The following is a 25,706-nucleotide window of genomic DNA, read 5'->3' as shown; positions in this document are numbered from 1 at the left end:
TAGTTACAGATGGCCTAAATAGCCTAGGATTTTCATTTCTCTTGAACACTAGCTCAATCTAATAAATATTAAACCGGCAGTAGACATATAGACTTAAAGTGATGCTAAGTATTACACAAAAACAAACCTGACATCAAAAGGTCAGCAGAAGAAAGAATGCAGACTTCTCCCCTTCAAAAAATAAAAAAATACCACCCATATATATATAACTAGCGGGGGTACCCGGCGTTGCCCGAGTGTTTGTTTCCGGGACGGGGGGGGGGGGAGTTTTAAAAAATGTTATGGTAGGTAAGTAGGAAGGATCAAACCCGGAGTCATGAGTAAAAGTAGGAAAATAAAGTGTGAAAAAAACAAAAAAAAAAAAAAAAAAACATCTGCACCGTTAACAGTTCGGCCACCAAGAAAAGTCCATTCCAGTTGTTTAGGAAAAAAAAACAAAAAAAGAAACGACTACGGTAGGTCGGCGCGAACGTGAAAATATAATGTGAATTGTCCAGCAAGCTAACCACTACGCCACAGAGCACTGCAGCTTAGTTTAGTGATTTTAAATAACTTCACATGAAAGAACTATGAAGCCAAACCGGTGTTCTCTTCTCAACTGTTCCTTGTGAACGATCCCCAAACGGTGTTAAGTGGTGGCAGGGGGAGGAGGAATTTATTAGAGAGAAAATATTTTACCACTTCCATTGATCTTAACCGATGTTGGCCGTGACTTCTCAACAGAAAAAGTATAGAAATCTAAGATTATCGAGGAATTTGAGAAATAATAAGCCTATAACACACCTCAGATATTGTTCTGCCGTTTGTGCATATTATATTTGCATGAAATACCTTGATTTTTAATCCTATTAATGTCAAAATCCGACGGGAAAAAATGAGTTCATTTTATTTATATAGAGATTAACAATCCATTCTGGAATCCAACCATATTTGGTATAAATAAGCTCCAGTCTTGTTCAACAGTCTTTGTTTTATTGCTATTCAATAAGTAAACCTAGATATGACATGCAAGATTGTCATTAACTATCTACGATGCATTTCTATCTTGGCACTTCTCTGATTCTGGCTATGATAGTCCTCTTTACTTGAGAGGGAGGATTGTTTTGATAGATAGCTAAACCCAGATAAAAATCCGAGGAAGGTTAAGGGGTGGTGAGTGTGAAACTCATTCAAGATTACATTCTTACAAAGGAGATGGTAACCAATGCGTTTTCACATATCGTTGAATGGTGATAAAACAAACATTATTGAACATTACTAACTTAAACTTCATGGACAAGTCATAGAGTGAATTTGTAGAAAGGATCACGAATTTTATAAATGAGTAAACACATTACACTGCCACATTTGGCATAAGGTACTGGAGGACCAGTGTTCAATCTGCAAGCAAGTCATAATAAAAAAAAAAATATATATGTTCTTGATGCACTTATGCTGAACACTCAGCATTATAAAGCAAATGTATGTTGAGTAATCCTGGGGAAGGAGTGGTTCCCTCCCTCTACTTTTTAGTGTATTAGCTAATAAAGAGCTTTTGAGTCATGCTTGACCATGGTCAACCATTTTTTTTTTTTATATGCATAAGTGGCATTACTGTACAGTACTGTCAGTTGTTCAGTTATACACAAATGCTTAAATATTAAATTATCTAGTAGCAACTAGTTTTCAATTGGCATTATACTTCAAGTTAATAAAAACGAGTGATATGTCATGAGAAAGATAGAAATTAGCTTTTCCTTATTGTTTCACTTCAGATACGGCGGCCCCAGAATTTAACAGAAGAAGACATTGATGAGAAACTCAAAGCTTTGTACGATGCATATTTGGAAGAAGAAGCAGCCGTGCTAAGAAGTTTAGGTTTGAAAGCAGATCTAGATCTGCCAGAAAAGTAGAACTGCAAACAATATTTTTTTTTTTTACATTTTCTTCATGGCAGTGTACAAAAAAAAAAAAAATAGTTCAGATTAACTTCCGCCATTACTGGTGAAGACAAATATATATTTTGTTAATCATATTTCTGTTTCTTAATCGAAGTAAATTATAGATTACTAAATTAAGAAAAGCGTTAAATGTTTTCTTGCCTGTTAACTTTCATAAACTTTAAATGTCTATACCGTTTCAGCCACTGTACTCTCCTACCCTGTTCCGATGCGTTATTTAAAGTTGCATGTATTGTATAACCTACTGGATATTGCAATATTTATATGTGCTTTCAGGACACCCTCTTTGTTGACATCACAAAAGATTTAATAACAACCAACAATGGCTGTTTGATTTTTTTTTTATCTTAATGCTGACTAATATGGGAAAAATATTACATGAACCACTTCTTATAAACTACCATCCTACACTTAACCATCTCTCATGCTGGCGTAGGTGGTTTATTACTAGTGCTTTGTTCACATGTTGAGTTGGTTAGAAAACAGATTAGATGCTATCACTTAATTTGCATCCTCCCTCATTATACAGCAGTCATAGTGAATACAAGTGACTAAGATTGATTGAGATTGTCGGACTGACTTCCTCATCTTGGTTGTTATTGTCACAACGTTTCGGCCGTTTTGCCCTCCGGCCTTCGTCAGGTGAACGGTTTGTTAGGAGTCTCGAACCCAACCCTTTATTATTATTACGGGGGTACCGTGTTCGGACTCCAGCTAGGCTTTGGGACATAGTTGTTGATTCTCTGTTTTTCAATGTTACTTTTTCACTGCCTTCGTTCAGGATTGAACTCAGCACCTTTGGGTAACTGTAAACTTTGATACAACGTCTAGGACCACTCGGCCATATGTCACTAGGACAATTCTTAGTTGGTTTTTGTTAATGTTAAACCTATGTTGTTATTCAAGGTTCTCTCTCTCTATCAGAGGTGTCCAAATTGCATTCAGCTCTATGCTTGGTTTGCTCAGTAGGTTGTTAGGTCCGAGCATGTGAGCTGTTTCTTTAAGTTTTCTCACTTTCCAGTGGATCTCTCTGTTTATTATTTTTACTTTATCCCATAGGGGGCGATGATCCCCCTCTCCATCCAGACATGAGGGAGGGACTAGCTATGGGCTCGCCATTATCACCAGTGATGGCGAACATATACATGGAATACTTCGAAGACATGGCCTTAGGTTCAGCTCCCTTAAAGCCCACCATGTGGCTAAGATACGTTGATGACACCTTCATACTCTGGCCCCATCAGGAAGACATCCAGGCTCTCCTAGATCATGTGAACTCAATAAGACCATCGATACAGTTCACAATGGAGAAAGAAAAAGATAACCAACTGGCCTTCCTTGATATACTCATATCACGCACAGAGCATGGGTTTAAGACATCCGTATATCGCAAGCCTACCTTCACCGGACAATACCTAAACTTCAACTCCCATCACCCATACAGTATCAAACATGGAATCGCACGCTGCTTACAACATCGAGCAGAGACAATAAGTAGCGACACCATTACATACCACCAAGAAATGGTCAGGTTGAAGAATACCCTCCGTCGTAACAACTACCCCGATAGCATACTATCCACCAGACGTGTTAATAGTATAAGAGAGGAGAATGAAACCCAAAAACCTCCAACGGTCTGCCTACCATACATACGAGGCATCTCCGAAAAGATTCAGAGAATATGTGCCCCCTACAACATCAGGACGGTATTCAAAAGCGAGTCAACACTCAGACGACACCTGGTACGAGTGAAGCCCCGCATGGATGAGAACATGACCAAAAACTGCATATACTCCATCCCATGCAGTTGCAGAAAGGTTTACAAGGGTGAAACATGCCGCCCCCTTAAAGTAAGGGTGGAAGAACACCGAAAAGCGGTAACTAAAGGGGAGACGGAAAAATCGGGTATAGCCAACCATGTCTGGATGGAGAGGGGGGATCATCGCCCCCGTATGGGATAAAGTAAAAATAATAAACAGAGAGACCCACTGGAAAGTGAGAAAACTTAAAGAAACAGCTCACATGCTCGGACATAACAACCTACTGAGCAAACCAAGCATAGAGCTGAATGCAATTTGGACACCTCTGATAGAGAGAGAAAACCTTGAATAACAACATAGGTTTAACATTAACAAAAACCAACTAAGAATTGTCCTAGTGACATATGGTCGAGTGGTCCTAGACGTTGTATCAAAGTTTACAGTTACCCAAAGGTGCTGAGTTCAATCCTGAACGAAGGCAGTGAAAAAGTAACATTGAAAAACAGGGAATCAGCAAAGTCCCAAAGCCTAGCTGGAGTCCGAACACGGTACCCCCGTAATAATAATAAAGGGTTGGGTTCGAGACTCCTAACAAACCATTCACCTGACGAAGGCCGGAGGGCAAAACGGCCGAAACGTTGTGACAATAACAACCAAGATGAGGAAGTCAGTCCGACAATCTCAATCAATGAAAACAACTCATCTCAAAAATACAGACAATTACAAGTGACTAAGATATTTCATAGAATTCTTACATTTACAGGATTCAAGGATTTCTAGAATCTGAAAAAGAAAGCTATTTTAGGCAAACTCTACCAGAACCTTGATTGATAAAATCCAAAAATTAATTTCATACATGGAAAATACCTTTGAAGGAAAGAGAGAAAAGTAGCTAAGATGTTTACAGTGTTTATAATTTTTTCAATTTGATCATTTAATTCTAAAATTTATAACGACTCCCCCAGTTTTCTATCTGTTATGAAAATATTTTGTTAAATTTTTTTTAATATGGGAAGATAAAATTACTTTAAATTATTCAATTAATTATTTTCTAAAAGAAACAAAACTTTAAACTTGTTTGGGCATATCTGAAAATACATCCAATGATGAGATCCAAACTTTGAGCTTTGGATTGTACGATGTCACTCTTACCCAGTTAGGATCCTATGTATGAGATAAAAAGATAGTTTCTATAGTATGATTAGAAATAAACAAAACTTTACATAGCAACAAGATTATATGTTAGGTGTGTGAGACTAAGGGGAAAAATGAAAAATACCATATAAGCTAATGTGTATAAGCCAATATGTTATAAATGATAGAAAAGCTACAGAGTTCTTGACTCTGGGAATTAAGTGTTGAAGAGATAGGACATGTAGGCTGGAAGGGAGGGATGCAATTCCTTTAGTTAGAAACTATTTATTTGTGAACTATACATCTACAAAACAAATCAAAGTATGCATTTATAGCATGAATAGATATGTAAAAATGTTTTTTAAAAATTGCTCTTTCATTTCTCCTGATGCATATAAACCTAGTTCTAACATAAATTCTACCAAGGTTTTATTAGTGAAATCCTTGAAGAACTTTATAAAAAAAAAAAAAAAAAAAAAAAAAAAAAAAAAATGGATGAAAGAAAGAAAAAGTTTAAAAGTAAAATGAATACGTGACAGAAATCAACATTTAAATTCAGTTTTTATTCAAAAAGAATACTTTTCTCTTTAGCAAAGGATGGGATTAGGAAACACATCCTCAGTAAAATATCTGAACTTAAAGTATTTACAAAAAAAAAAAAAAAAATAGACAAATGTTCGTCATCCATTCATACTGTGATTCTGTGATTGCATTCATTCAGGCTGACACGATCTGAAAGAAAAAAGTGAAGGTTAAATCAAAGACATTATTTCAAAGAATTGATAAAAGAAAATACTTAGTAATTAACATTAAATATAATTATTATATTTGTAAATTTATTTTAAAATCTAATTTGATAGTGAAAAAAAAAAGATATATGATACCAGTGATATATAAAAATGTATGAATTTCATAATCTGACCTTAAAGTTCAGGAAAGTTTGTATACTTTAATGAATATAATTTTTTTCCTCTTTTCTATCTTCTGTGTTTGTCTTACTAAAATGGTCTGAAATAGATTTTTTTTTTTTTAGATTTATTTGATAGTGACCATTATACATTCACTAATGAGCTGTACAAAATGTCACATAAGCTAAAAAGAAATTTGTTACATTATGATTTTCCCAATGTCACCCATTTAATACTGACCAGGCTCAACTTACAGCAACTGTTGATTTAGCATGATTATAATCACATAAATTTAAGAATATAACAATTTAATCCAGGACTATCATATACATACAGTATGTCAATAGTGTAATGAGTCAATTGTAAAAACAGTTGAATTTCAACTTCAGCTTGAAGTACTTGCTCATCTATTAAAACAGTGTGTGCAGCAAACTCTCCTTTATGCATATTTGGTTAAAGATTAACAAAGTTTGGTTGGCATGGGATGTCAGCATTATACTTTCAAACAAGCAAGATTTTGTATTGAAATTACTAATGATTTATTCTTTTCTACAAAAAGTTGTAACTATTTATCAAGAAATCATTAAATTTGTATTTATACATAAATTTATCATAGAAAAACACTTAACAGCAAACTAGAAACTTCTTAAAAGCTTGCATTGCAACACGACCACTGATGATATTACTTCTTCGACCCACCTATGATCTTTTACCAAATGTGAAATGTGACCAACCTTAAATTAGGGGAGATACAAATTTTTATTTTCTATATTGAAATGACTAAGGAACTTTGTGCCACGTTCTCTCTGCATATCAACAATAGCTTCAAATGTGCACATGGTGACATAAGTTTTAGAGATGGTCATGAATTTACTAAGGGCTCAATATTCAGTAGCGAATTAGTAACCTGTAACAGTCAGAACACAGATTCAGTTTCACAAGAATGTGAAAAATGTCCAAATATGAAACTGCTGAATGAGCCAATAACAAGAGGCTGTCAGTGGATCTAGAGATACCTTTACCATTTTAATTGGAAGGTTGGAAACAAATTTTGTCTCTTATAGAAATATTTTCTTTTTTTTTTTTGGTTTAGCAACAAAAAAAAGTATCAAAACATTTTACTTTGGCATATAAACTTTAATTATAGTCAGAAATCACATTGTAATCAACAATTTTATTTTAGAAAACATAACACAGACCATTTACGATAACAACAATGAAGCCATTTTGTAATCTGCTTTAATTCTAATCAGAAATTACTTTCTCATCGACAATTCAAGTTTATTAATTACAATCATGCATTATATAACGCTTTTGTTAATCTAAGGAAAAAAAAATTCAAATCAATAGTTTAATAAATTAAAGTATGAATAATCAAAATGTCGATTTGAATTAAGTTGTCGCAATTAATTTTGATATTTTTTAAACTATCAGAAAGTAATTTCTGGCTAGAATTAAGTTTTGCAGACAAAAGTCAAATCTTATGTTCTTTTGTGCGCATAAATTAAAGAAAAATTATTTATTGAAAAAGCCACTTAATCATTGCTAAGTAAGGTTTTTTTTCTATGGATATGGCTTTCATGTTGGCCATGAAGCAATTTTGCAATTCTACTATTTATGTTGGCTTTAGTGTGCCAGTGTTTAAGGTCATCTTAACCGAATCACTGTAAGTCACTGATCAGCTTGTCTTTTCTTTGGTTAATTTCAATAAGATGCATGTACATCTATTTATTCAATTACAACCTCATTCAATATGCCTATCATTTTGGCTAAGAATAAAGTGTAGTATCTGTTCTAATGCTACATTTAGTCTATTCTGTTACCAATCAGTGAAGGAAAAGTCCTTCTAGACTGAAGCAATTTTTATTTTTCTTCTGATATATCATGACCCTTTTCAAAGAGCTTGATTTTCTCCACATTATAAATTGTCCTGTAAAAGCAAGTTAATACGAAGATGTTCATACTATGGTAGGTGTTTGCAATACAGAGTGCATTCCAGTTTAGGCACCTACAGCCTTGATAACAGGAAACGAGAACTAACTATTGTCTTGAAGTACAATAAAAATTCAATGAATCATAGTCCTATCATTCATCTGCATTTCCATAAAGACCGAATTAGTGAGAGTCCAGTATTCATTTGCATGTAACATTGCAGAACTGTTGTAACCTTGACCCCAAGTCAAAAGAAGAAAAATGCTTTCCTTATCCCAACTTATGAGAAACGATTATTTAAAAGTATGGAGCAAATATCATTTCTTCCTAAAACACTTATGCTTTGAACAAATTTAGTTAGATTCCTTTTGAGAATGCCCATTTTTAGGACTGTGCTGACTTCAACAGACATCACAAAATATATTTATTCCTTTTTCATTCAGTGTGAAAAAGGCTCAATCTGTCGTTTTTTTTTTTCTCTCAATCATACATCTCCTCCCAAGACACAATCAACTATTTTGAAACAAATATTTACCTAACCAATAATAACTCTTTATTTCAAAAAGATAAACCTATTTAGTTCTTAATGTTTGCATCGTTCAAAATGAACATATCATTTCAACAACGGACGACACACTGAACGATCAGAAAATCACCCCTTTTCAGGTGCATGATATCATAAAAAACCTTGACACTTCAAAAGCATGTAGACCTGAACTCATCCTGACTGTGCTATTAAAAAAAAAAAAAAAAAATGCTCTACTGAGGTTGCTCCAATCCTTTCCAAACTTTACAACAAATGCCTTAACGAATCTTGCTTTCCTGACTGCCAGAAAACTACTTCTGTGGTACCAGTTTATAAGAATTCTGGTGAAAGAACTGACCCATTAAATTATCATCCCCATTAGCCTCCTACTGCTTTTCGACAAAGTATTTGGGTCCATAATTAACCAAGCTTTAGTCCATCACCTTATAGCTGCTAAACTTCTGACCGACCAACAATATGGATTTAGGCAAGCCTGTTCTAGAGCAGATATTCTAATTGTAATCTCTGAACATATATACAATACACTGGACAAAGCAAGGGAGGGTAGAGCAGTAGACCTAGATATATCTAAGGCTTTTGATAGAGTATGGCATGATGGTCTTCTCAGGAAAATAAGATCATACGGTATCACTGGACGAATACTTAACATAATTAAATCTTTCTTAAGTAAGAGAAGAATCCAAGTTGTCCTTGACAATTGTACATCTAAACAATGATGTAAATGCGGGTGTATCCCTGATAAAATTGTTTCTGAGATGAGTATATTTGCTGATGACACCATGCTCTATAACAGGCATGAGGGGAAACCGAATGAACTCATATCTAAGGAAATGGCAGAAACACCTTCAATCTGTTGTGGAATGGGAACAAAAATGGATGGTCACATTCAATGCTGTTTCTTTCAATAATTACAAGAAACTTTCTCAACAACCAATAGCTATGGCTAGTGATACATTACCTGAAAGTACTTTGTTCAAACTCTTCGGCTTAACGTTCACAAAGAACACAAAGTTGGAAAAGATACATCGAGGGCATTACTGCAGCTGCTGCAAAGAAGGTGGGCGCTCTCTCTACCATGCTAGAAAGTTAGTTATGCCTGAAAGTATCATGTATCTCGACAAGGCCACCATTCGCCCATGTATGGAGTACATACATGTCACATTTGAGCTTGTGCATCTGCTACTAAGCTCTCGCTCCTGGACAGGGTTCAAAAGAGTCACCAACCTAATAGGTCCTGAACTGTCATCTAAGCTTCAATCTCTGTCTCATCGACGAAATGTTGCATCCCTTTGTATGTTCAACAAGTATTTTAATGATGGATGCTCTGATGAACTATAAGCCCTTGTACCCCCTCGATTTAAATACCCCTGACAAACGGCAAAATCCCACCCCTACACAGAGATCCCTAGATGTAAGAAAGCCTTCTACTCTAATAGTTTCTTCCCAGAACTGCTAGACTTTGGAACTCCCTTCTGGGTCCTTGCTTTCCCAACTGTACAGACATGCAAAAGTTAAAGTGTAACGTGAACAGACATCTTGTTGCTCAACTCCTTATATAGTATCCCTGCAACTTATATCCCCAATAGTAGCCCCCTACATCAAAGTGGCATTGTGCATGGAATAATAATAATAAAAACACTAAAATGATGATGAAAAATGGTCTTTAAAGAGTAGATTTGAAAATAACTTACCATGATTGTAAAGTTCTTTAATCGTCTAACTTTTTCGGATGATTCACCGCTACATAATGATAAAGTACGACTAAAAGGAAAAGACCAACGCCAAGTGCATTGGCAAAAATGGCTAGCTGCACATCAGTAATCATCCTGAAATTAGACAAATAGAAAAATAATGTTGGAAATATTTTCAATGGATTTTAAATTAAAAATGTTGGGAATTTTTTTTCATTATTTAAAAAAAAAAAAAAAAGTGCAACATTTTTTGTTTATTTTTAAGCCAATAATTTCTTTGATTATTACCGCTTTCTTATTACAAACTAGCCGGAGGATCTGATTAGATGAGGATCAATGACTATTCCACATTTTTATTCTCATCTAAATTAGTGAAATCGACCATTTTTCAAACAAATCAATTGATTGCCTGCTCTAGACAAGGACCTACTATGATGCACCAGAAGGAAGCGTCACATGCATCCCCACAGTTTACATTGTACTGTAGAGAACCTACAGTTTATCTAAAAAAATTATTTTTAACATAATGACTTGAATTAAAGTTTAAAATGTAAAAGTTAAATATCATGGTTCAATTGTTCTCTAAACAGAAACATTATAGTATTACAAGTTTCAACCATGTTGTGAGTATTGAAAAGAAATCATTTTTATGTTTGGACGCTTCAAACTTGTTTTTTTACAGAATTTTGTAAAAAATTTTGCAAAAAAGTCATTGTACACTTAATTGAACACGAGTTGCTACCTATGGAGAAAAGTATCCAAAATGTGTGTATGACGAAAACATGAGCTTGGCATATCCGTTTCCATTGTCTTAACAAGAGACATCAAATTAATTGTACAACCCAACCATATTAACAGTTTTGTTGCATTGGAATCATTTAAATGTATTACCACTGCATGATTAAACATCTTCTATTCCTAGCTGCTGGGGTTGCACGACTTATCATGTCACCACTGGTGCTGATAGCCGCTCTCCAGATATTACAACCATTGACTGGGTTTAGAGTGTGAGGTTTACAGCCTAACCTCCATACTCTAAACATCTCTAAATACAATACCTATTGTAAACGATTCATTGAACACAAAATGGTGTTTTATAGATCAGGAACAGTTGTAGGTTCATACCTCTGCCAACAATATATATTGAACACAACAGATTCAGTTGGCTGATTTCATATTTTTAATGCCATCTATTTGACCAATCATGTAGCGCCTTAAATTTGAAAAGCACATTTACTTATTTGAAGGGTTTTATAAAAAAAAAAAAAAAAAAAACTATTTCAAAGCAAAAAGATGACTGGAAGGTTTTATTTGAATGTCTCATCAACACAACCCCCCTCCCACCTTGGATCTCTGTATGTTTTGATATGCGTCAATCAAAATAAAAGTAAATTAGAACAATAAACTGCAACATCCAACTCCTATGAAAACTATCTTTGAGTTTTCAGCAAATTTGGAGACTTGTTCACTTTTGGTTAGGAGCAAAGTGTACTATCTGTACTAATACTACACTTCATCTTTTTTGCCTCTGGTCTGTGAAGGAGAAATCCTTTTAGACAGAGTCAATTTTTATCCCAATCCAGAATGCCCCTCTTCCTCTTTTTTTAAAGAGTTGGATTTTTTTTTCCCCTCCAATCGACTTTGTACCTAATTACCCTCTTGGGGAGTCAAACAAGAAAATACATAATTAAACATAATCTCATGTAGAGATCATATGGTAGTCAAAATGGTTGCCATCATGAACCAGTGTCCAAAGGTTAATGATTTATTCAATAAACATTGTTCAAGGTGTATTTTCCCAGAGTTGACGTTTCATTAAATACCATTTTAAATCTGGCCTTTAGATCAAAGCATAGTATCTGTTTTGTTTCATTTATCTCTTTCAGATAAAAGGAAAAAAGTTTATTATTATCTAACACTTACGCGTCCTCATTTGTAAAAGAGTACTTACAGGAGTATGCAGGTATTTTTTCTCCCAGTATATCTGAGGAGCTGAATGTTACCTACATTATAAACTAACCGTGTTGAATAAATAAATAGGGACATTCACATGACGAAACACTTTTTGACCTGATAGCGTCCGAATGACATGTAACTATTTTATATTAATCTTAAATGTAATTATATACTTACTTTCTTGGGGGTGGGTGGGGGTGGATATTGCTGTACTGACTTGGGGTTTGTGGTAGAGTTAAGGATTTTTTTTTTTTGAGGGAGGGATTATTTTATAATCTTTGTCAATAACTATACTTTTCATGATGAAAACTAAACATAATTTTTTTTTTATTACTAACTTTTCAGCATTAAGTATCATGACGCCTCAAACAAAACAATTTATCTCCCTCAAAAAGAATCCAGCTTACATGCTTTTAAACACTATCCAGTAATGACCTTAGAGTAGGTGGTTAATTATACATTAAATTAATGTTTTTTTTTCGCACATAATCGCCTAAAAAAGTAGCATTTCAAATTAATTTACTGATATTAATTTAAATTTAACACCTCATCAAACGGGTTTCAAGTGTATATTATATAACTAGCAGAGACCCGACACTGCCCGGGATTAAATGTTTCACACTACTAATACTTTTGACATTGAAATCGTCCATTCGTTAATCAAATTGATTATCTGCTCTAGTCCGGAACCAACCATGGTGCCTTCTCGAAGTGACTTAGTGCACAATACATTATAGTGTATAATGCAGTATTGCACTATAGAGAAGAACCTATTATTGATTTTATGAAATGATTTTTATATAATAAGTTTAAAGTTTAAAATGTAAAAGTTAAGTATTGTTCAATTGTGTCCCAAACAGAAGCAATTTTTTTTTCAAGCACACCCGTGTCTTATCAAAGAATCTACTGTTGATTTTACACGTCAGTTCTTTCTGCTTGTGCTGAGAAAACTTAAATGCACTTGTGATGTTAGACTGTAAGGGTGTTAATTGTGGTAAAAAATAAAATTGTTCTTTAATGGAATATTTCGATTTTCGATACTTATCAAAGCTATTTCAATACAAAAACTATCTAAGAACACTCCCACACACAAAAGTAGAGTTGTATGAAATTTCAGTCGTTTTGGGAGTCCATAAGGGAAAAAACTCTTATCACACACACACAAACTGCCTATATAAGCAAACATAAATTGAAGGAGTAGTCGATTTCTCAACCAAACCAATCGTTGTAAGAGAAACGAAATCATTGTAAAAACTAAAATACATTTTTTTAACCAAAACTCAAGCATGGTAACTATATACCAAATTCAAATATTAATATTTTTGATTACTTTTGTATCATTGTGAAGTTTATGTAATTCGGAAAAGGCAAAACAATGGCTTGTGAAATTAAAATAAATAAACCGGTCATTTATTGAGTATTTTATGTCCACGTGAACATGACGATCCACGTAATCAAATTAAGATTAAAAAATTGTTTCAATATGAAATGAAAATAAACGACAATTCTTTGTCGGATTATTTTATTTAAGTATGAACTTTACTTTCATTTTTTTTTTTTTTTTACTAGGGCAATCTTTGGTACTTATGAAGAATACGGCTACTTTAAAAAACAAAAAAACAAAAACATTTTAAAGTTAAATTCAATTTTTACGGTATCTTTCGTTTATTAAATTGCAAAGTGAAAGTAAATAATAGTTACAAAACGCCATCCCGTCTCGATATCAAGAAGGCGTTTCTAAATAACGTTACTATTTCAGGACGGCCAGCGTTCTCTGCATAAATACTAGCAATTTTAAAACCTACTTTTCAATTTCTAGAAAGGGCCATGCAAGTTTAACGTAATGTAATTTCGAAAAGGCGTTTGAAATGATAATTATTTTTGGTTCAACTCTGGTCGAAAAACAAACAAGTGTGGAGGCTGGAGGACGTCAACGTCACCACCCGGTGGTGACGGGAGGACCCGACCCGACCCGGCGACCCACCTGAATAGACCACCCTCTTTTAATCTGAACATTTGATGCTCCATCAATAATAATAGAAGTTTGAAAAGGTAAGTGTGATAAAAATAGTGTATAGACAATTAAAAAATGGGGTACTTTTAGCATCTATGTTACAGACCTGAGAAAGCCATTATTAACATGGGTGGTGGAGGGTGTTTTGTAACTATTCTGTACTTTCACCTAACAATTTAATGAATAAAAATACCGTAAAAAGAAAAAAAAAAAAAAAAAAAAAAAGCGTAGTAACAGACGCATAAGCACCAAATTTTTTTTTTTTTTTTTTTTTAAGATTTTAACTGAGGGACCATTACGCCTTAAAATCTATTTTAAGGATGGACAATTTACTAGTAGGGTCCAGGTCCCAATAGCTTGCCCATTTCTTACGGGGATAAAACGCGGATACCTCAGTGAATTGCCATAAATGTATTTTCATAAGGAAATACAAATCTTTTTGAGTATGCTGTCGAACAATAAGTTCACGCAAATTATAATTTAGAGTCTTTAACCGTGTTCTTTTATATTGTTCAAATACATAAATTGGTTGGTTATTAAATTAAATCATCCGTTATAAAGTTAACTTCTTGTTTGCTTATTTATTTATTTTGGTGCTAGTGAGTGCATTTACTGATCTGCTGCGCTATTTTTTTAAAATGTATTTCCAAGTTTAATTAGTTTTATGTTTTTTTTTTTTTTATTATTATTATTCAATTATAAGGTTAAAGTATAGAATAGGTACAAAAGCACCCTACCCTTTCCCATCTTAAGAAGGGCTTTTTAAATAATAACGTTATTATTTCAGCACGGATCAATAAGTGCACTAGTACCTTTTTTTTTAATTATTATTATTTTATTTATTTATTTTTACATAAAATAAAATGGGATCCAATTCTAAACAATTGCCGGTTAGTATAGGTTCGCGAAAAGGATAGACTCGACTGCTGTTTTTACTCTTAACAAAATCAAGTAAAACAGTCGATGATTTTAAAATCACATTTTGAAAATTTTAATAACACGAGTAAATTTTAATCGAAGAAAATCGATTAAAGCAAGAATGGGTTTATACGTGTGTGTATGATAAACTTGCAAAGGAAACGCAAATTATATATATTCTAATCAAGTTAATTATAATTAGTTACGGTATTATACAAAAATCAGTTTGTTTTTATATAATTATAAATGAGAATAGCCAACTTTAAACTTTACACTTTTATGAACCTAAACCAGATCACGCCGATAAGGAAGTCGGTAAACAAACAAAATAAAAAGAAGGTACATTAAAAAAAATCAATACTAAATTAATACCTTTAAAACATACCTGATTTATCAAATAAAAGTTTGCCGGCTTACCTGAAGTCTTGATGAGACGATAAGTAGTCAAAGATTGAAGACTTTTAATCTGTTCGACAGACAAGACGGGGAAAGTCTGTAGCAACGTGTCAATAAACTGATGGCTGCTCTTTTAGACGGACCAACCAAGGGAGGTAATTGCGTATTGAAACTTCCGGTTTTACAAGGCCAACGAAAATGCCTTTTTTAGAACCGTTCACAAACCAAATTTTAAGAAAAGCTAGTAACATTATAATTTTTTTTTTTTTACACGGTGGTCACCACTTATGAAGGCCCGGAAGCCACTCAGGGATAAGGGTTATTGCAAGTACTGTACGTCAGTGTGAAGATTTGATAAAGTGTTTACTTAAGAGGGCGGTTCATTAGGAATTTGTTAACGTTGGACTTGAAGACATCCAAGTTGTAGTCAGGTAGGAAGCAGACAGACGCAACAGAGTTCCACAGGCGTGCAGTTCTAAGAAAGAACCTTTGTTCATGGAATCCACGTTTTGATTTAGGCACAGATAAAGAGTGGAGGAAATTTTTGACAGTAGATTCAGCTAGACGGGTGTTTTTCGTGGAAAATTGGTGAGGGGGGACCACAGAGATTGGAGTTCAGACGAGCACCTGCCATGGAAATAACGATAAAACAAGGATAGGCTCGCAACGTATCTTCTGTGGGAGAAAGGTTGCAGGGTAGAGAAAAGGGCATCCCCCACTAAGCCACTAATATTTGTATTTTAAATTGAACTTAGCGCGCATGCACACACACACACACACACACACACACACACATACACACACACATTAGTGTAATTTATTGTTATAAGAGAAACTGTAGCGTGGTCCCTGGCCTTGGTAGAGGCCATCTTTGGACGACAATACCGTCTTTGGATATAACCAAGAATCATACCGACATTTAATATTTATTAGAGTAAAACAATTTAGCAAAGGAAGAAAATTAAGTATATATATATATATATATATATATATATATATATATATATATATATATATATATATATAAGCGAGATAAGACAGATTAAAATCCGATGAAAAATCCTGATAGATATTACTAGAGGTAATACTTTACTTTCAGGGTGATCCTAGCCAAAAAGGAAAAGCTCAATATTTAAGAATAGAGCAATATATAAGTTTTAGTGGTTAAATTTAAATTCGAGTTAAGAATTTATCTATTTTCAAAAAGCTATTTTCAATATTTGTGCGGGAAAGCAAAATATGTGCATTTTCACAGCTGAACATTTTGCTAACCGCATTTCATTTCCTCTGATGATATGAGCCATTATTGCAAATCCATGGATTAAGGAAATTAATATAACTCCTTTATATATTCCTTTTGTTAAACAATAAATTCTTGACTCGAATATGTGTCTATATTTTGATTTTCAGAATTTAAATTTAACCACTAAACTTACACACACACACACACACACACACACACACACACACACACACACACACACACACACACACACACACACACACACACACAGGCATGCATATAAAAATGGATATAAATTAAAAAATATGAGAGAATAGAAAGGGTCACCAGATAGCATGTGTAATGTAAAAGATGGGTAGTTATAACGGAGACATTGGTGTTATATTAACGATTTATTAACAAGATAACACCAAATACGTTCATTACAGAATGCTGTCTAGTGAATGTGTTTGTGTGTTCTTGCGCCAAAGTGTTACAATCCTTGCGTGTAGGAAAATAGTTCTATAGTGTCACTGCATCCCCTTCCAGATAGAAAAGAAAAAAAACATTGTTCTGATATTTGTGTTATTGGATTCTTATGTTATATCTTATGTTATATCTTATGGTTTATGTATTTTACTGGCAGTTCTTGTTGTATATGTTGTACATGTTGACTATTTTGGATTTCTCTGGCACAAAATGTTGTTTGTGTTAATATATACTGTTTATGATAAGGTAATATGGCCATTGAAATGAACCTGTTTATGAGTTTTTGCTGCCTTTATTTGGATTCTGTTCCTTCATTTTGATGATCTGTCTGGGAGTTGAAGGATGTAGGATCTCGGTTCTGCACATTTTTTAAATAATTGTTGCTGATTTCATGATTCATTTTCTGCATATCCTGCCTGTGTTTTAGTTCTTCATTGATATGGTATATTTGCTCTCATTATGCCATTATTCAAGAGTTCAGTTGGGCTTGGAAGGTTGTGGTTGATTGGTGTAGTTCTAGACATGATAATGCACATTGCCTTTATTTTTGTATCAGAGGATGAAGTAGCTGAAGCTGTTTTTTTTTTTTAAGAGAATGTTCTTTTTTTCTTCATTGTTTGTATCCCACACTGCCACCATGAATGAAACAGATGGAGAGTTATAATGAAAGCATTGTAGTTATATCAATGATTTGTTAACATATATACACAAGATAACATCAGACACGTTCATTATGGCATGCTGTTAAGATTGAAGTCTAATGAATGTCTGTAGAATGTCCCTATGCCAAAGGTTAAAATCCTCGCACATAGAAAAGTAGTTCTAAAATATTACTACAGCATGTACTATCTAAAACATTAACAGAGTTTTATAAATAAAAATGGAGAAAAACGAAATTTCATAACAAAACATTTTTATACAAGATTTAAGACTATAAAAGTTATTTTCAGTCATGAAAACGTCCATAATTTAAGCACATTTTTGGTAAAGAAAGTTGGGTTTAGTAGTCACAAGTCAAAATGTTCATCGCGTGAATATGTGTATTTAAATAATATATGCATGTGAGTATTTGTACAGCATGGCATTGTGTATGTGTGTGCATTTATTTACTTTGCTCTTTTTAGTGAGTAGTAGTTCTTTTGTGTTTGCCTAACTCTTGCTAATGTGTATGCAAATAGAGAAGACTTGTATGTGAGTCATTGAGTTATTTTCGCCTACTTTGGCGTAAAGACATGAAGTGGGTGTTGACCAGACGTTCTTGGATTCCTCTGTGCAGATGCGGCTGGTGAAGTCTCCATATCTCTAGATTTTGGTTGTTTGTTTTATAAGAGTTTCTAACTTTATGTTGGTTTACTATTTTCACATGTATGTGTTACTTTTTGGGGTTTGGAAAGATTTCCATCAGTTGAAAATACTTTGGGTTAACACGTGCATGTCAACTTATTAGCTTAGGAAATGATGAAGAAAATGAATCCAAACGAAATGGAAATAGAAAGAATAGTAATTAAAGCCACAAATTAACTACCAGAGTGCTCAATTATTTTTGCAAGAGCATGCACACACACACAGACACATATAGTTATACTGGAGATGTTAACTGGATAATGAAGGTCAAATATGATATCACACATTTTGACCGGTATTAGGACAAAAATAATGACCCCTTATATTGTTGCTCTGTTTGATTTTAAGGTTTGCATCTAACACTTAGCCTAATAATAGAAATAGTGTATTTGTGGTCATCAAAAGAATCCCTAGTACAGCCATACTTGTGTATCGACCCACACTTTTGTGAAATGGTACAATTTCATTTGCAATATTTGTGCAATATATTTTATAACCGATCCCTTTTTTTTTACATAGGGGGTCACCACTTATCAAGGCCCGAAGGCCACTCGAGGATAAGGGTTAATGAGTGTACGGTAGTCAATGGGATAATATCACAGTAATCGTTAGTAGTGGAAATTTAAAAAATTGGATTACTTAAGGGGACGGTTCATCAAGAATTTTTTTATGTTGGACTTGAAGACAACCAAATTGTAGTTAGATGGAAAACAGACAAACGGAAGAGAATTCCACAGGCATGCAGTTCTAAGAAAGAAGCTTTGTTCATGGAATCTACGTTTTAGTTTAGACACAGATAAAGAGTGGGGAAAATTATTGACAGTAGTTTCAGCTAGACGAGTGTTTTTTGTGAAAGTTTGGTGAGAGGGCACCATAGATTGGAGCTCAGACGGTGATGGTTAATCCTGGTCGAATCATGGAAATCGCTGAAAGTAAATTCAGGATTCAGAAGAATTAAAAAATGACCAGTGAGTTTTTGGTATAGACGAGTTAGAAACAAATGTGACAATGTTGTTCCTGTGGACAAGAAAGATGCAGCACTTCTTTTAAACATCATCAGCTAATATATGCATTCAGGCACCCACATAGTGATGGATGGCTGACAGGCCTATAATGCCCTACCGCAATATGCAGTGGTAAACCACAAATATCTGCTTGTTAATCCCAACAATGTTAAAATCCACACAAATCCTGTGGAAGGAAGCTGGAGTTTACATAGAGTAAACTTCAGTGCGATAAGAGGAAATAACAACAAAAATTTTCACCATCGTCTACATGATTTTCTCTGGCATCATTACATTAAAAACAATTTCTTTAGAAATATTCTCTATGAGGTTTTATATTGTTATATAAAAATTACAAGATTATTAAAATTGAGCTCTGTCTGGGAAATAAACAAAAGAGCGATTAACTAGTGATTTGCAACTTTACATAGAGTAAACTTCAGTGCGATAAGAGGAAATAACAACAAAAATTTTCACCATCGTCTACATGATTTTCTCTGGCATCATTACATTAAAAACAATTTCTTTAGAAATATTCTCTATGAGGTTTTATATTGTTATATAAAAATTACAAGATTATTAAAATTGAGCTCTGTCTGGGAAATAAACAAAAGAGCGATTAACTAGTGATTTGCAACTTCCACATCTTTCGGTCGTTAGAACACTTTCTGAGTGCTTCACTGTTATACCTGAATTTGACACATATAGGTGTTTAATTTCCCTTAATTCTTGTGTTAATTGATGATGACCCAGAGTTACCTCCTAACCAATGAAGTCAAATGTGACTTTGTAGCTGTGTTTAAATCTCCCAACCGGCAGTAATTATCACTTCTTGCACTGATGATTGCAAAAGCATGAAACACTAGTGTCTGTAGGTATAAAAATAATGATTAATACTTATAAATAATATATATATATATATATATATATATATATATATATATATATATATATATATATATCTCAGGCGCATAAGCCTGAAGAGTCATAGAGTGGATGAAACGCGAAATATTAAATGTAGCTTAATCGCCATATATATTTTATAAATTACTATATATATATCTATATATATTAATTTAATTCCTGTTATAGAGCTCAGTGTGGATACAGAGCACTATTAGTAAGTTTTCATTGAAAAGACCTAAACATCATGTCATTTAATCATAATAACTTATTTTGTTCAAAGCAGCAGAGCACGTCTGTGGAACTCTGTTCCGTCTGCCTGCTTCCCACCGGACTACAACTTGGATGTCTTCAAGTCCAACGTTAACAAATTCCTAATGAACCGCCCTCTTAAGTAAACACTTCATCAAATCTCCACACTAACGTAATGTACTTGCAATAACCCTTATCCCTGAGTGGCTTCCGGGCCTTGATAAGTGGTGATCACTGTGTAAAAAAAAAAAAAAGCAGTGAATGATTTTTTACATATTGATTTTCAATTAGACAAAACATCAAATCAGCAGTTTCTTTCAACCAATCACAATATTAACTTCCCAACCTAGAGTGTAATATAAAACCAAAACACAGCATTTTTCTTCCTGTTTCCTATTCTCTTCCAACAACAACACACAATCCTGCCTAACCCATATTAAACTGTCTATTGCATTTACGCACACTGTGTCGTTCAAATTCACAGGTGCTAACTGAATTTCTTTTCACATATAAAATACCTTTCACCTAGAATGTTATTTGGACTCTTTTAACTTTTACTTATTGCTAACACTTTATTTTTGCCTCTCTGAATTTTTAAGATGATGATTGATTATTCCTATTATTTGTATTTTCAGTATAATTTTCACACCATTTTGGTTGATGTAACCTCCAACCTTCCTCAGGTGTATCTTGTTGAAGTCGGAAATCTTTCTGTTGAATTCAAGAATCTGCACGAAATTTCAAACAGAACACTTTATTCAACTCATGGAGGTAGCATACTTTCATTCCATCAGCCATGATTGGATAGAAGTCCTAAATGATTAACAATTGTGTTTTCAGTCGCCCACATTGAAACTTCAACTTTCAGAAGAAGGTCACTTTTACAATTGATTTTTCCAAGTATTCTAACCACTGCATTATGGATCCTTGCAGACAATTCTAGTATGAATCTTAGGAGCTTTATATATATATATATATCAGGTTTGGAAGTTAATATTGTGATATATATATATATATATATATATATATATATATATATAATGATGATGATGATTGCAACGTCTTGTCAGACGAGTGCCACTCTCTCAGACACTTAAAGTCCATGAGCCCAAAAATGACTTCCATCGCCACAGAGTTAAACTGCAGACCAGCTTAATGTGGGTACTGGTCTCCCGCTTTATGGTTTTTTAAATCAGAGATTTGCTTCTCCTAGAAAAGTTGCCTTCACCACCACTTACGGAAGCCCTCTCCACCCCAGCACACACATACATACAAACAAACACACACGGTGCTAGTTGGCCGTTGAACCTGAAAAAGGGTTCATTCGCCCTTTGAAAGGTCTTGCTTTTAATCCTTCAGGGAGACTAGCCGCCCTTCTCACCAAACGATATATATATATAATAATTAATATTATTATCATTATTATTACTATCTACTTATTACTATATATATATTATCTATTATTTATAAAATAGTTCCATATCATGTTAAATTCTATTCTAGGTCTACTTAGTAATTGATCGTCACTCAACGTATGCATTGCTTCTTTAGGTTGTCTTGTTCTGAACCGTTCTTCTCTGTCTATAATTTTTACTTTGTCCCATAATGGTAGATGGTTTCCCTTTTACCACCATATATGGTCAGCCATACCCAACTTTTCAATGTGTTAAAGCATCATGGCTTTTCAATGTTCTTCTAACTTTACTTTTAGTGGACGACATATCTCACATTTATATAGTTTCTTACATTTACACACAGTTCTTCGTCATGATTTTTTCAGTAGGGGACTTGACTTACACAAGATGTTTCTGGAAAGTTTAATCGCTCCTGAATACTGTCCTGATACCATATGGATAACATATTCTTTGATTTTTTTTTTTTTTTTTTGAAAGCCCTTCATGTATGGTATAAAAACTGTAGTGAGTTTTTGGGTGTCTGGTCCAGATTTCTTGGAGCTAATATCATGATCTCTGGATAGTTGTTTCAGTGGAGGGTTTCTCTTAAACTCTTCATCTCCTCTTGATATTACATATTGCTTTGTAGGCAACAGACGATTCCTTTCTTTATATTATATTTATATTATATTGATAGTGAGAGTTGAAGTTTAGGTACTGTCTAGTGAAAGTTGGTTTTTAGTATACAGAAAACATAAACCTTTGACCAGTGCAAGTTATGATGATTTGTTATCATGTTCAGATCTCATCACAAAGTATATAGTTTCTACACAGATGGTAAATATCTCTATTATATTGTCAATTGGAATTCAAGAGACTAGTTGTAGAAAAAACAATGTGTCTTTTTTTGTGTTCCAACAATATCACCAATAGCAGAACAGATTAACAGAACAGATTAACAAAACAGTAAAGTATCTGAAGTTAATTTATCCTATACCACCATCAGTCTCATCAGTGGGTACTTTCGTGAACAAACTCACTGCATCAAGACTCACCATCTGGTTGGAATGAATCGAAGCATCATTGATTATTTACAAAAGTGAGCTGAATTCTTGGTTGGGTGATTATATCTACCAAGAATCGACTCAATGAATGGCATGCTGAACCTCGGGCACTGACAATAGGCCTTAATGGAATACCTTAGTACACAGTGGTAATTCTCTGCTGGTTAGTAATGCCAGATGTTCCCTGAATTGACGCCAGTAATTCTTAACTCTTGTAATCACACTAGAACTAGCACCAATACTTCAATGGGCTCCAACAATATCACCAATAGCAGAAACAACAGATTAACAAAAGCAAAACAATATTACTGTATATTTGCATGAAACTGGCCCAAACATAAATTTCATCAAACATCTACTTTAAAAAAAAAAAAATCAATATAATGTTAAGTTTGAAAACTTGTATTTCTTTTAAAAATATATAATTTATTGAATAAATGTTGGAAAGTGACGATAGCTAAGTGGTTACCTGCATAGACTGACAATCTGGGTGTGCCTAGTTGGAATCCAGTTCGTTCCACAGAAACATTTTCACTTATGATGTTGGCAACCTCCACGTGATCCTTCCTATAAGACCCAATGTCCTTTTGGAAAGAATTCCAACTAAAAGATATTGGGGAAACCAATGCCAACAATAATCATTTAATTCATTTGAAGTGAATGTTGAAATTTAAAATTAAAGTTTCATAATTTTCTGATTTTTGATGCTTAAAAAAAAAGACACATTGTTTTTTCTACAACTAGTCTCTTGATGATGTTTCAGGATAAGAGAACAGTGGCAATGCAGCCGACATTAATTCAGAAGAAAATCATTGCCATTCTTGCAATACTTTTTGAATGATATATATTACTACTTTTGCATTTTTAAAGTTAAAAAAAAAAAAAATAATAAATCTAGAGTTTTCTTTTTGATTAATCAAAGTAATTTGTTTTTCAACCTTTCGGCAAATTGCTGTTTATAAAAATAAAATCTCATTTTAGTTTTTAGAAGTGGTGTTTAGTTTTATGTTAAAAGTTAACAAAAACAGAATTCAGAAGATTAGTTTCTCTATTAGACAGAGTCCAATAAAGAGTTTCTTATCTAATAGGTTTGCTCTATCAACCAAGTTCCAACCACTGTCCTATCACCACAATGTTACATCCCTGTGCCTGTTTTACAAGTACTTGAATAGAACGTGCTCTTGTAATACTAATTCTAGTGCTGAGCAATGCTAGATTGCCTTGCTGAGCAGACTTGGTGAGTCAGATGTGGTCATGTTATGGCTGACACTTTGCCTAAAATCGCAGATGGATCAGGGAGTGATGCGATATTTTATTTTTTGGAGATACCAGAAGAACAAATATCTCAATGATAAATGGAGATGACAATTGTTAGACAAATCTAGTTGGTATCAGCAGAAATTGTTAACTACTGTCCATCTGTCTTATATTTGGAAAAAATAAACTAAATCAAGTTGTATTTTGTTTTGTTGATAATGGATTTTGGGAAAAGAAAAATCATAAATGACATGTTTGCTTTCCTGGGTCGAAGTGATAGGGGAATTGTGAGCACATATTGATGAAGGACTCTCTAGAGAGTTAACATGACAACAAGAAATTAGTTCAGTCATGCTGGGGTGTGTGTGTGAAAATACAATCGTTAATAACCAATTTCTTTGAGGAAATGAGAAAAAGAAAGATTTCAGAAGAAAAAGGGTGAAAAAGGAGAAAAGAAAAAGAAAAAGAAAAAGAAAAGGACTTCAGAAGAAATAGGGGTAAAAAGGAGAAGAGAAGAGAAAAGGGCAATCTCAGAAAGCTGGCGGGAGAAATAGCCGATTTCATAAAAACTAGGTACTCAGCAAAAATCGCAAGTCTGGCTGGCTGAAGGGTACAAGTCTCTGCCTTGTAAACTATTTAAAAGAGAATTCTTGAGAGTTTGCTGCAGCAGAGAAAAGTAGCATACCAACTAACACCAGAGCATCTATGAAGAATGAATTCTACCACCACATCTGACAACCAACAGCCAACCAAGAGATCTGCCTGATAGGGTCACAGACCAACTAGAATATTTAAGGTAATGCCACATGGACTTAAGGTTGTTGTGCATTTTGTGCGCTTGGGGCACTAGAGTGGTAAATTCCAGTGATCAGTGAGTGTCTGATTACATCTGGAGGAGTCCAACCTTATACGAAGCTAAATGTGTTGTCACTGGAACTTAGGGTTAGTGCACATCTTCTTGCCCGTCTGCATGACACATACCTAGTGGGTTACACACTGACCAACTAGTAGCACTTGAATAGGTAAATATCTCAGACTAACTCAACAAGCAGCAAAATCCCACCTCTTAACTGTAAAGACACTTACACCTATGATTTCAACTTCATAGTAAAGCTTTCACTTTAATATTTTCGTCCTTCAAACTACTAGATTTCCTGTTTTCTGTTTCCCTGACTGTAATTACATGCAGAAATTTAAATGTAATACAAACATATATCTTGCTTCTAAACTAACTACATAGTGCCCCTAGGCATAACCTCCACCTAGTAGCTTCTTATGTACAAGCGGCAATATACTTTGGGGTAAATAAGAGTTTTAAAAAAAAAAGTCAATAATTTTGGATATGTGAATAATTTGGTGGTGAGGAGCGTTTGAGTTGCCTTTCAATTGAAACTTCTTTTTTCAGAAAAAGTTGTTTCCCTTTCATTTTATTTTCATTAATAAAGAATGCTAAACAGTATTATTTATAACCTTAAATTGAAAATGGAGAATGACAATGAAGTAAGCATTCCAAAAGAAAAAGAAAAAAAGAAAAAGAAAAAAAAATATAGCATCCTCCAAACATGGAAAAAGAAGCAGTTA

At 33.8% G+C, this 25,706-nt stretch overlaps 1 protein-coding gene and 1 long non-coding RNA gene across 2 annotated transcripts in view; one reads left to right on the top strand and one right to left on the bottom strand.

Moving 5' to 3' along the window:
- The window catches only part of LOC145291448 (dynein axonemal intermediate chain 3-like), an 89,828-nt gene extending 87,766 nt beyond the window's left edge, over positions 1-2,062 (top strand). The window contains exon 24 of the mRNA XM_080137308.1: positions 1,755-2,062. Within this exon, the coding sequence (XP_079993434.1) occupies positions 1,755-1,892 (138 nt within the window). The 3' untranslated portion in view covers positions 1,893-2,062. The remainder of the gene's footprint in view (positions 1-1,754) is intronic.
- A 3,316-nt stretch (positions 2,063-5,378) lies between these two features.
- Positions 5,379-15,358, bottom strand: LOC145291428 (uncharacterized). The gene is made up of 3 exons (XR_013869413.1): positions 15,218-15,358; positions 9,913-10,047; positions 5,379-5,566 (listed from the first exon to the last, which is right to left on the bottom strand). It is a non-coding gene; the product is annotated as an uncharacterized LOC145291428 (long non-coding RNA).
- Positions 15,359-25,706: the final 10,348 nt, after the last annotated feature.

The sequence above is a fragment of the Euprymna scolopes genome, chromosome 2, assembly GCF_053919585.1.
Source record: "Euprymna scolopes isolate OS-2025 chromosome 2, ASM5391958v1, whole genome shotgun sequence".
Classification (NCBI taxonomy): Eukaryota; Metazoa; Mollusca; class Cephalopoda; order Sepiida; family Sepiolidae; genus Euprymna; species Euprymna scolopes.
The sequence above is the reverse complement of the archived record's forward strand: the minus strand, read 5'-3'. Positions and strand labels throughout refer to the sequence as shown.